This window comes from Rattus rattus, chromosome 9 (assembly GCF_011064425.1).
Source record: "Rattus rattus isolate New Zealand chromosome 9, Rrattus_CSIRO_v1, whole genome shotgun sequence".
Taxonomy (NCBI): domain Eukaryota; kingdom Metazoa; phylum Chordata; class Mammalia; order Rodentia; family Muridae; genus Rattus; species Rattus rattus.
The window spans coordinates 5,227,829-5,241,159 of record NC_046162.1 but is presented as its reverse complement, the minus strand read 5'-3'; the positions used below and the strand labels follow the sequence as shown (position 1 = coordinate 5,241,159).

Sequence of the window (13,331 nt, the reverse complement as noted above, 5' to 3'; positions counted from 1 at the left end):
GAAGGATGCTGGAAACACTGTCCTCCCATAGTCACGCCGACTTAACCGGCCATCAGGCTATCATAGACCATGGATCACAGTACATCTCCCGCAACCTGCCTGTGCATCCTTCTCCTGTATCCTTGACAACAACCCTGAAAGCATGAAGGCCTCTGAGAACATGATGAGCCACTGGGAACCCATGGGGGAGAGGGGTTGCTCACCCCTTGCTTTCCCTGCACGGTGTGATGGCTGCTCTGTAACAGGGAAGGGAACCTGCGTTTCTAAAGACTGTGTTGTGCGCCAAGCTCAGGTTTAGGTGCCCTTCCTGTGGTTTACCATTTACTCTTTCCACAGTTCCCTGACGGTTTTCTGTGTCTTGAGGATGACAAAACTAACGATGCCTGCTGGCATCCAGGTCCCATCTCAGTCACCTCACTGCCGGTGGATGTGGTCAGTGGCCCTAGGATGGACAGGTGGCTTGAGAGACAGGCAGATGCCCATTTCCTCTGAAGAGTTTCTTCTAATTTGTTTTTGAGACACAGTCTCTAAGGGGCCCCTCTCTTGGATCTGCAGCTTTCTTGGGGACTCCCAAGGGAAATCAACATGAAAATTCACCAAGGAGCGCTTGAGGCTGTTGATGAGCATTTGAAAACCAGGACTATTTATGGGAGCAGGCCTCAAACAATGGTAACGCCTGACCCAACAGGCTCCTGAGACCCTGGCTATGAGTCCTCAGTGGCTCTGAGGAGCCATGCTAGCCAGGCTACTCTGCTTCTTTTTTTTTTTTTTTTTTAGGAGCTGGGGACCGAACCCAGGGCCTTGCGCTTGCTAGGCAAGCGCTCTACCACTGATGTAAATCCCCAACCCCTAGTCTGGTTCTTTGCTTTGGAGTCCCCACATGCTTCTGGTTTGTGGGGCTTGGTGATGGTCCAGGGTACGGGGAAGGTGGTCTAGGTCCTTACCTGATTCATTCTTCTCGATGATGTCCACGACTTGGCCCACACTGAGGCTGATCTCTGAGCTCTCCTGCTTCTGATAGTTTGCTACCACCACATACTGCTCCAGGACCATAGGGTCCACTGAGGTCGGGTCACTCCCTGAGGACAGCAAATGCTATCAGACATCCCATTAGCCCCAACAGTCTCTGAGACAGGATTTGTCTCATGCCCTGACTCTTTTTTTTTCTTTTTTTTTTTCTGGAGCTGAGGACTGAACCCAGGGCCTTGTGCTTGCTAGGCAAGCGCTCTACCACTGAGCTAAATTCCCATCCCCATGCCCCGACTCTTTACCCTTGCATCCTCTCGTTCATTTTCTTACGCAGGCACCAAAGTTTACCAAGAGCACTCAAGGTTCCGAGAGGTTCCAAGTAAGTTAGATGTAGCATTTGCCTGGAAGCTGGCTGCCTGCGGGGAGCTCAAGGGGGACGGTTTAAGTTTGAGGTCACCACCCAGCCTGTCTCATCCATCCAAACTCATCCTAAGCCCACCTACGAACTCATAGGTCTCCCACGATGCTCTACCTACCTTTGTTGGGGACCAGTGACACAAAAGTAGACAAAATGGATGCCTTCCCGTCTCAAATAACTCAAGGTTATAGGGGAGATAAACACATGGGAGATATGTACACGTACATGTACACGTACACACACACACACACACACACACACACACACATGAATGAGAGGTCAAATTATATCAGCTTGGATACCCGGGACGCCAGAGAATGAACGGGATAGGCAAAACTGTACCAAATGAGTGCCAAGCAAAAAGCAGAGACCCACGAGGAAGGTGTCCTGGGTATCCCACGAGGGAGGACTGGAGCAGGTGGGCTCTTCTGTGATAGGGAAGGGCCGGGAGCCTTCAGGAGTAGAATGAGGTTGGGAGGCAGATTTCTGCCAGGTGGTAGCCATGGTACTGAGAGACGTCCCCAGGGAAAGCATTGGTCTGAGGCTGAGGACTTGGTAAGTTTGGAATTTTACATCCTGAGGAGTCACTCAAGGTTTCTAGGAAGGGAATGGGAAGATGCACAGCTGGACAAGTGTCTCTGGCTGCCATGTGGAGCGAGACAGAGGCTGGCAGGGGAGAGAGCACCCCAGACTGAGGGTGTGAAGTTGTTAGGCAAGAGGAGATCATGGCACTGGAGCTGGGCAGTGGTCCCAGGAGGGGGAAAGTGTGGGAAGAGCGCCCAGGCAGGCGGCTTCCCTGGTGAGCAGTGTGTGTGTGCGTCACACCCCGGAGCTGTGAAGCCCTGCTACCCACCAAGACAGATGGGAGTGCTCACAAAGATGCACCACAAAGACTTAAAAGGAGCATCTCCATTCAGAGACGTCAAAGAGAAGGAGGCAGCGTGGTGCGTGGGGAGGCGGGCTGCTTCTCGGCTCTGTGGGCAGGTTCTGGTCGTGGACCCTTCTAGGAAGGCATCTGAGCAGTGTATACCCTAACCACCTGCACCTGAGTGGAGAGAACAGGAGGGGAAGGAGAGAGAGAGAGGAGGGATGTAGGATGGAGATGCCAAAGAAGGCTGGATGGGGGGTGGAGGGGGTGGAAAAGAATGACCCCCCCCACCCCCCGTGGGCTGCAAACCTCTCCAGCATCATTGTGCTTGAGGTGGGCACTGCCTGTTACAGATATAAAAATACACTGAGGACAGTAAGTGAAGTGTTCTTTACCACATAGCTGGCTACGGGCGTGGCAATGGACGGTGGACAATAGATAGATAGGGAAGAGTCATGTCTGGGGCCTTCTGGTTTTCTTTCCTTGGCAGTTCCTAGGTCTGCCTCAGGATCCAGTCACAATGTGACGTGTCCTTTCTTTATATTTCGCAGAGGTTATCATCACTATTCCTAGTTCTCTGTCATCCACTCCCCCTCAAAGGTCAACAGTCCACCAAAGCCAGACAGCTACATAGGCTGGGGACTGAGACAAGGCTGGTCCGATCCTACTGAAGAGAACCTCCCCTCCCGCCAGGCTGAGCTGGCAAGTTCTGCTCCTGCAGGACCCGACGATGCAAGGAACCAGTGAGTCTAAGGTACTGGCTCCCTGGACTTCCTGGCCACTAGAAACGAAGGTTCTTTTAAGTTCAACAGCGCAAACCAGAGTCCACACTGAGTGGAACCTGCCTGGGGGCCTCTCTCGTGCTAATGGGAGCCGCCTACTCTTGGTCCCCTGACTGGTCTCCGCTGCCAGCCTCAATCCACCATGTTGTTCATGATTCTTCGGGTAGACGACGAAGATCGCTTGGCTCCATCATCCTCCACAGCCAACGCGCTGCCGCTATTGTGGCTCTCCCCTCCCGTAAGGAATGCTAAGCTCTGCCCCATCTGCCTGGTAACCAATCAGAACACATCGCCCCGCCCCACCCCAGAAGGCAACTTATCTCCAGTTCTTATTAGTCTACACTAACAAGACTGCTGATTCGCGGCTGGCTGCGCTGAGCCTTTGGGAAGACACCTTTCCACTTGGGAGTAGCATGAGATATAGATTCAATGGGTCTAAATAGAGGTATGTGCAACTTCTTGGTGTCCTTATGGAAAGAGGCTTGCCCAGTTTCACCTGTTCATCTCTCCTGGCTTAAATGGGGATGTAATGGCTGGTGCTCCGGCAGCCATCTTGGGCCAGAAGGTAACCTTGAGAACACTGGCCCTGAATGGCAAAGCCATAAGGCAGGCCTCCGATCTTTTACCATCAAACACCACACTACTCTTGGCTATCTTTTGAGAAAGAAGAAACACTATTGGATCGTTCCACTAAAATTCTTAAGACGTTTCTGCCGCCAGCAGTCAAATCTCTCTCGCATTTGTACACCCTATGTAGCCATGTAGAGCCAGCAGCCCTAGTACTCCCCATTTCTTAGAGTTGAAAGCACATGGTGTTCTCTTTGTAAGAGACAGTTTCCACCAGCCATTGGCCTCCCTGGCTTCCTCAAGGGCATCTGTGGTGACCTCTCTGACAGCCTGGCATTGCCCCACTGACTTTCCTTTCTTTCCATTTTGTGTTGTAATTAAAAAAATATTTTAAGAATCAATTTGAGTTATGTGTAAATGGGTGGGTATGTGCACACATGTGCAGGCTCCCGAGGAAGTCAGAGGGCTGCCCAGAGCTGAAGCGACATGCAGGTTGTGGGCAGCCTGGCACGGGGGCTGGAACTGAACTTGGCCCTGCGGCAAGAGCACCAGTGCTCTTAACTGCTGAGCCGTCCCACTGGCCCCTCCAGGTTACTGAAGAAAACATCGATTCCATGCGTCTCTTTGCCTCTCCTTGTATGTTCCCCTGTTCTGGCTCAGATGTCCATGTTCTAGCAGGAATCCATGGACTTGTCTCTGGTTTGCAGGCTTCTAAAAATATTTATTTATGTATTTATTGTTACGTGTATGAGTATTTTGTCTATATGTGTGTGTACCAAGTGCCAGCCTAATGCCTGAAGGTCAGAAGAGGGCACCTGACCCCTGGAACTGGAGCTACAGACAGTTCCGCACCATGGTGTGGATCCTGGGAACTCAACTGGGTCCTCTACAAGAGCATTTGGTGCTCCTAACTGCCGAGCCATCTCTCCAGTCCCATCTACTTTGAAGTGTTTTAAAAGTGTTTGAGGACAAGGAGGAAGGAAAGGAGAAAGAGGAAGAGGAGGAGGAGACAGAGGAATACTATAATATTATTGTTAGCGACAGACTGCAATGTGACCTGTAATGTGTAAATTATCTATACATTATTAGAAAAAAAGTATGTCCCCTCACAGTCTAGACCATGAGTGGAACCTAATGGAGCGCAATAAATACCCAAACAGAATATTGTAAAACAAATTTAAGGGACTTCCTGTCTCATATACAGCCTGGGAGCCTAGCAATGCAAAACACACAGTAGAAGCTTAGTAAATACTGAGTGACAGAATAAGAAACCATGAGATAGGAAGCCACAAGCAGAGGGCAGAATGCTGGCCTTTGGTTACATGAGCACGGGCGGGGTTTATGGCTCTGGTTTTGGGCTTCAGGCTGCAGTCCCCCGCCAAGGTATGGTGCAGAGGCCAGAGCAGGGAACGGCTTCCAAGTGCTGCTTCCAGGGCAAGTTGTCTACCTTTTCCCCGGAATACCCCACTTATCAACACTGCTGACAAAAATGTACGGTTTCAGGTGATTAGACAGGAATAGCATGAGATTTAAGCCTCCTCCTTAAGGAGACTTAAATGCAGCTTCAAGGGGCTGGAGAGATGGCTCAGTGGCTAAGAGCACTGACTGCTCTTCCAGAGGTCCTGAGTTCAATTCCCAACAACCACATGGTGGCTCACAACCATCTGTAATCCAATGTCTTCTTCTGGTGTGTTTGAAGAGAGCAACAGTGTACTCACATATATAAAATAAAAAATAAAATAAAAATAAACAAAAAGGCTTCAGACCATTCAGGTGCCATGTAGAGACCCCTATTGGTGGAGTGTGATATTGCAACTAAGTCCTATTAACGCATGGTCCCAGAAACCTCATAATTGAGGTAAATAGGTTCTAGATGTTGCTGCAGATGCAATCAAACACTTGAGAGACAGAGGCAGGCAGATCTCTGAGTTCAAGGCCAGCCTGCTCTACAGAGTGAGTTCTAGGACAGCCAGGCCACACAGACAAAGCCTGTTTTGAAAAACTACAAAACAAATGAACACCATCCTCCCCCCGTGTCCCCCCCAAAAACAACCCAAACCCCTATGTTACATGTCCTACAAGGAATGAATGGTAGAAGAATTATTTTTGTCATTAATGCTAAAAATGAATTCTCAAGCCACACAGTTGCCTACTCTACCAGAGAAACTTTTGAGTTAGGTGTTTTTCTCTTCCTGATGACATGTCTTGAATTTTTTGAAATTATGAGTAACGCCAAAATGAGACTTTTCCTTCCATAAGCTCACTAAATTGCCAGGCGTCTTGGAAGAATCTGTAAATAAGCAAAACTCAAGAATAAATGCTCTTGCAAGCCATCAACAATCTTCTCAATTGTGGTGAGATGTTTTTCCCCCTGTGGGATGAGCAGAATTTGGAACCTCATAAGCCAGGTCTGCAGAAGCCAGCTGACTGACTGGGCGGTGCTGGGGACAGACGAGCCTTCTCCCATCCAGGGTTTGGCATAGAAAATGCAGGGGTAAGGTCTGTTTTTAATTTAAATATCTTTAAATTCGGTCAAGAAAACCGGCTCTCAAATCAAAGCAGTGTCCACCAGTCAGATAAATAGGAGTCCATGGAGTCTGACTAAAGAGAGGTGCCGCGTTCCAGCCAGTGGGGCTATAAATAAACCTGGCCCCAGCACGGCAGGTGAGTGATGTCAACCATGGTCACCACAAATTAGAGCCTCTGCTCTCTTTTCCAGACAGGTCCCTCATCAAGCCTGTTCCAACTGGACACTCTTATTTTCACCAACCAGGGCTGTCTCTTCCCTCTACTCTCCTCTTCAGCTCGTTCCAGGGGAGACTCTGTATAAGCAAAGCCAGAACCTCCGTGACCAGCCCTGAGAGGCAGCTGCTCACTAATCTTTGCTAAGAAAAGAAATGGGTCATTATCCTGGCTGAGGATCATTTGCAGCTTTAGCAGGAGGCCACGGTGTGGCCAGTGACCACTAAACCCCAAAGGAGAGCCAGATGTAGTCAGAGAGCAAAGCAAAGCAGACTGGGGCAGAGGAAAGAGGAATGAGGTATGATTTCTGTCCTCACTTTCCGCCATGATCAGACTAGAGGGCCGTAAAACTGACCCAGGCTTGCTCCCAGGAGGAGAGGGAGATCACAGGCCTGATGTGTGAACCTGTTCTCGGTGCTATCGGGACATCTACAGGCTTGAGTCACGGGAGATAATCAAACAGCATCAACCAGATATTACTATTGAAGGGTTTTACTTTTACTATTGTAGACCCTCTGACAATCTTATTTTAGTATATGTGCTGCCGAAGCGAGCACCTCTGACAATCTTATAAAACATCTCATGCATGCGTGTGTGTGTGTGTGTATGTGTGTGTGTGTGTGTGTGTGGTGTGTGTGCATGTTTATGTGTGTGTATGTGTGTGTGTGTGTGTGTGTGTGTGGTATGGTGTGTGTATGGTGTGTGTGCGCATGTTTATGTGTGTGCGTGTGTATGTGTGTATGTATGTGTATGTGCGCATGTGTGAGCATGTATTTAAATGGAAACCAGGGCCTTGTGCTTGTTATGTAAGTGCTCTACCACTGATCCACTCCCCAGACCTGGATGTCACACATGAGGAAACTGAGGCACCGTCATGATATCACATACACACATACACATACACCATACACACACCACATACACACACACACACCTGCCTATGCCCTTTCCTCCTCATGCATGGAGCCCCTCAAACTTCCTGGAGTTCAAAGAGAGTAGAGGCCAGGGCCCCAGAAGCTGTGGGGTCAGAAGGAGCATGGGTAGTGAGAAGAGCTGGACTGGTGACCATTATCTTTAGAACGCACCTTCTCTTCTCCATGACCACCTCTGCTAGAAGAGTGGCATCATCCCAAGAATAGAAAGGCTGGTGGAAGCAAGCTTCCTGTATGAAAGGAGCCCGGCAGGGCTTGTGACCCACGACAGTAGGCTGAAGGAAGCTTAGAGGCTAGCCAGGCCTGAGGCTGTCAAAGAACGGGGGGCCCAGATCTGCAGTTGAGTCCACCTTGCAACCCGAGTGAATGGTGACTTCTCAGTCTGGCATTCCCTTCGCTCTTTGGAAAGTGCATCCTCAGTCCCCATGACTCAGGGCCCCTATCTCACCCCTCCTCCATCCTCTCACCCTTACAGAACTGGAGAAGGCCCTGAGTGTCCACGTTGCTTTGTACAAAGTGGCATGGAGACCCAGAACCCTCTGCGGCACGGTTAGGAAGACGCCTGTCTTCCCACCCACAAAGGTACTCTCATCTCATCCACTTCATAGTAGTTTTGGCAAAGGATGAAATAGGCCCCATCAATCAATCACTGGCTCATCCATTCATTCTGCTGATCATCGCCACATGAAACTACTCATCCATCACTCACTCATCCCTCTGCCTGTTTGTCCATCCATTCATCCATCCAACTACATATCCAATCACCATCCATCTGTCCATCTATCCCTCTGTCTATCCATCCACTGCACTGCTGTGTCCCCAGGCACATGGCAGGAACCAAAGGAAGAAAATGGAGTGTATGCTTACCTGATTTCTTCTTCCCGATATGCTCCCTGTGTAGGAGACAGGTGAGAAAGAGCCAGTCAGTCCTTGTTAAGTATTGAGTTAAGTTCCCATTAGGACAGTGACAGTCTCCACCCCACAGCATCCTCAGGGAGTGGATGGATCCAAGCCCACTCCAGAAACACTGGCTTCTTCCAAAAAAGAGCCCCCCCTTCAGTTGTGCCTTTATCTGGTAAGTGTTCTGGATCCTTGGATCAAGGTTTCTATGCATTTGGGGGGTGGAGACTGAAGGAAAGATTCTCAGTCTACCCAGCTATCACAGTCTTTGATAAGCGTGGTGGAAGTAAAACAATTTCAGATTAGGCACGCTTCGTCAGGTCCCATTGCCTGTTAAATAGGACCAGCCTTGCCCACTTACAGTGACTATGAAGCCACAGGCAGTGAGGCCTTGCAGGGCAGAGGCAATGACCTCTGGATTAGTCTGCAGTTTGCTGACTCTGGGTCCCTGTGGGTCCCTAAGGATGGCAGGAGAGGATGAGGAAGGGAGTTGTCACCTGGGGAAGTCCACAGACCGACTTACTCTTTAGGGGGATTCAGGTCCTCAGGTCTTGTCTCAAAAAACTGCAGCACCTCATCGCACTGAGAGATGTAGGGGGGCAGCTGGATCAGGGCCTAAAGCAGAGACAGGGGTGAGTCCAAGGAAGGAGAGGGTGTCAAGAATACTGTTGTCAGCCGTTCTCAAACTCAGGCAGACCTCGGGATTGTACAGGGGCATTCCTAATGCATAGACTGGAGCTTTAGCAGGCCTTTGGTGAGGACTGAAACCAGGGATTTTTAACAAGCTTCTTGTAATGCTGATGGCTTTGACTTGGATAAAACACACACACACAAACACACACACACACACACACACACACACACACACACACTCCCAGATGTAAGGCAACAATACATTCTGCTGGCATACGTGTAAACATTACATGTTCCTATGCAGACAATCCAGCCCATATTACACATGCTATTTTGGAAAGTGATGTTTTCAGTAACTGTGTGAATTCCATTCATTCCATCTTTATCTACCATATTCTGCTGTCTGAGCTGGCTGAGGCTGTACTCAGATGTCCTGGAGCTGGAGGTATAGCTCAGTGATAGAGCACTTGTTTAGCATCCAAGAGACCCTGAGGTTCATTCACAGAACCAGTGAGTCACAGAAGCAGGCAGGTCTCTGTGAGTTCGAGGCCAGCCTTATGTACATAGCGAGTTCCAGGATATCCAGAGCTATACAGTAAGACCCTGTCTAGAAAACAACAAAGCAAAACACCAAACCAAATTAAACAAAAACTCCCAGTACCGAAACTCAGCAGCATGGCAGCTCTTAGAAATGATCCTTTTTTGTTCTCTGCTGGAGAAATGAGGTGAGGCATGTTCTAGAGGTAGTCTGATCCTCTGGCCCCTGCGTGAACAGAAGCTAGTGAGACCATGTCTCCCTCACATCCTTCACAGTGGTGCCATGGGCTGGGACTCTCCCTGAGGGTTTTATGGCTGGGCATATCTGGGCTTCCCCCAGAATGTGCTGCATCTGTTTCGGGCAGCGCTCGTGCCAAGTGCTGCCGGAAAGACAGCTGGTATCTCCGCAGCCCCACAGCAAGCTGAGTAGCTGTTTATAAGGCTGTGTGACAATAGACACTCATCTTGGTGGCAGTCCAGGAGTCACGTGTGTCTCATTGTGTCTTCCTAGAAACAGAAGTTCTTAGACGGACTGTGGCCAAATAAACACATCTTCTTTGTGGTCTGGACTTTTTGTGTCTTTAATAGTCCCTACATTCCTAGAGACAGGAAGCTTTTGTTTTCTAAAATCTTTATAGCCCTGACTCTTACAGCAACGGCTTTCAAGTTCCTGGAGATGAACTGTGCTGTGCGGCTGAGGTTACTCATCTCCCGTACCTCCTTCCCACATGAAGACCCTTTACCCAGGAAGCCAATCTTTCCTGATGATCTGCAAGGCTGCTTCCGTCAGTGCCAACCTGTCCAATATGCACGGGTCTGTTTCAGGGCTCTCCAATAGCTTTTCTATGCGGTGCCAATTGCTAACTTTACTCTAGGTCTGGCAGAGCCCTTTCTTGCTTTTTACTACACACCTGGCAGCCAGGGTGTGACCAGTCCTTGCCTATTTCTACCTGTTGGGGATTACCAGTTTCCACTAGAATTCAGCTCAGTCTGAAGGAACCCATTGCCTTAAGTTAGTTTACGATGTCCTAAACAGACGTCTAAATGTTAGGGATAGCTTATGCATCTAGGACTGAAGCTCTCCTTTGAGGAGTATAGGTCCTATGATACTGACCCAGGGAACCTGGGCAACCCAAGTGTCAAATGACTGGCTTTGTTCTGATTCATTGCAAGGCTGGCCTAACCTAAGCAGTTTCTTCCTTGCGGTTAATTCACCGTCTCTGTGACATCCCGTTTCGCAAGCAGCTGCAGGCAGCTGGTGTCTCTTACAGCTCCAAGCTCTAAAAATCCCCTTTTCAGAATAAAATGTCCGGAGGTTGGGGAATCCCTCGACATGAATGTAGCCTGATCTGGAGAGAATTGGGTGTGCTATGGAGAAAACAGGGCAGGAGTGATGTGGGCAGTGGAATTGTCCAGCAGGACAAGGTGACCCTACGGACCTAAAGGTCTTGCCAACAGGGCCTGGACAGAGGGATGCTACCTTCGGAATAGCAATTTCAAGACTTATAGTTTTAAAAAGGGACATGGGAGATGGAGAACCTTCCTCTGGGAGTTGGAAGGTAGTAGCCAAGAGCTTGTCCCTGCCCTCAACCCTTCTGAAGATGAGAGGAGGGGTTAATCTGTTTTCTGTCGCTATACCAAAGCAAACCCAGGCTGGGCCCTTTATAAGATAAAGCTTTATTTGGCCCACAACTAGATGGCTAGAGTTCATGACTGTGTCACACCATGGTGAAGAAATACAGAAGAGGCCAAGAGCACCGGACAGCCTTGGTTTTTATAACAGCAAGCTCTCAAGAAAACAGTCACTTGAGACCAGCATTAAGTCCAGGTCTTGCTGGTTCTGCAAGATGAACTCTGTCACACTGAAGGTCAAACATCCAACATAAAAACCTCTTGAGGGACAGTCTCCGTCCACATTCAGACCATAGCACTGTGACAAAGTGCAGGCCCACACACTGCACCTCTTGCATTTTTATTTCTATGGAGGAAGTAAATGGCGGTAAATGGTTGAGTCTGGGTTCAACTTGCAAGCCCTCTGAGAGGGTTGTCATGAATAGCCGTGTGGCTTCATTACCTCTTCTACACAGTAGGAGTACAGAAATCCACCTTCCACAGTCACTGGAAGGATGCAAAGAGGTCAGCCTGACCAGGAGCAAACGACTCCATCAAGGAACAATTTTCAGCCTTTCCTAGATGCCTTCTGACCAAGAGGAGCCATTTGTCCCAACACTGCCCCCTTTTGTATATATAAAAAAATTCAGATTACAGTATAATTTACTTACTGCAATACCATATGCCATAAACTTACTGCAAGTACCCAGTTCAGTATTTAGTAAATTATAGAGTTCTATCCTCACCCCCACAATTCAGTTTTAGAACTTTTCCATCATGCAAACATCCAATTTGCAATCCATCTTCCTGCCCAGAGTCCCAGGGACCAGGAGACAGCTCATCTGTGTTCTGTGCTCGTAAACTCCCTGTCTGGCCATTGCACTGGCCGGTCATCTCCTGCATCTGGTTTCTTTCACTTAGCATCACGTTTCTCTGATTCATCTGGGTCATATAATTTACCCAAATTTAACCGCTTGGTATCATCACACTGTAGACTGCCCCTTCCATTTGGCTGTTATAACTTACTGTTGCTAGGAAGGTTTGCACAAGCCTCTGTGCGGACATAGCTTCATCTTTGTGTAGACCCATGGCTGACTGTGTGATGAGCTTCAGGGGATGTGTCGAAACAGGTTCTTGCTATGTACCTAGACTGGCCTGAAATTTTGTGATCTTTGTGTCTCAGCCTTCCAGAAACTGCCCCAGTATTTGCCAGATCCTCACTAACATCTGGCACAACTGTCCCATGATTAATACCAATGTTCAGTCCCCATCTGCATGACCCCAGTGATTCACAATGCTAAACATTTCTTCATGTGTTTGTTCTAGTTATTTCTTTTTTAAAGAGACCTCTCACTGTGTAATCCTGGCTGGTCTTGAACCCATTTGCAGACCAGGCTGGCCTTGAAATCACAGGGTTCATCCTGCCTCTACCTCCTGAGTGTTGGAATTAAAGTGGGCACCACCATGCCCCACTGACATGTTTATTGTAAACCCAGTCTCCTCTTGGGTGACGGTGCTATTACAGTTTTTTTTTTCTTGTCTTAAAGTCTTTTAATTCTGGAGTTGTGTAGGTTGTTGTCGAAATTCTTCTTTTTTTGCTTTGTTATTTTCAAGACAAGGTTTCACTATGTAGCCTTGGCTGTCCTGGAACTCACTCTGTAGACCAGGCTGGCCTCAAACTCAGAGAGATCTACTTGCCTGAGTGCTGGGACTAAAGGTGTGTGCCAGCACCTGGTAGGAGTTCTTTATGCCTTCTTAGAAAGTCCTTTAAAACGTTATTTACAAATATTTTATCCCGTCTGTGAATCTCTGGGACCTATCTTTCCCATTTCCTAGTGTAGTGGTTTTTTTTTTTTGTTTTGTTTTTTTGTTTTGTTTTTTTTGCAGAGAACTTTCTAAGTAGGCTTGCTGAAGCTGAACTTGACCAAATATTTTCAAGGACTGTCACTTTTGGTATCACAGTAAAAACCTCATAGTTTAACCCAGGGTCATGAAGGTCTCCTCCACATTTTCTTCTGAAAGTTTTCCAGCTTTGGCTCTTTTATTTAGGGCTGTGGCCCGGTCTGTATATGTGTGCACATACATGTCCACGTGTGTGCGTAAGGATGTGCGCGACATGTTCCTGTGTACAGATGTGCGCATATGTGGAGGTGAGACGCCTACACTGCTGCCTTCCTCTGTCACCATTTACCCTATGTGTTGAGCCGCTGTCTTAGTGAACCTAGGTATCAGTCATTCCGATAAACTAGATGGTCGCGGAACCCCTGCGGTTCTCTTCTCCCCTTCTCCCAGCACAGGGATTACACATGTGGGCTATCACATCTGGCCATATACGTGGGATCCAAACTCGGGTTTTCATGTTCCAGAAGAAA

At 48.5% G+C, this 13,331-nt stretch overlaps 1 protein-coding gene across 1 annotated transcript in view; it reads right to left on the bottom strand.

Moving 5' to 3' along the window:
• Nucleotides 1-13,331, bottom strand: part of Sh3pxd2b (SH3 and PX domains 2B) — an 80,275-nt gene that overhangs the window by 20,838 nt on the left and 46,106 nt on the right. The window contains exons 5-7 of the mRNA XM_032912152.1: nucleotides 8,702-8,793; nucleotides 8,146-8,171; nucleotides 945-1,079 (exon numbers count right to left, since the gene is read on the bottom strand). Coding sequence (XP_032768043.1) covers nucleotides 945-1,079; nucleotides 8,146-8,171; nucleotides 8,702-8,793 — 253 coding nt within the window. The remainder of the gene's footprint in view (nucleotides 1-944; nucleotides 1,080-8,145; nucleotides 8,172-8,701; nucleotides 8,794-13,331) is intronic.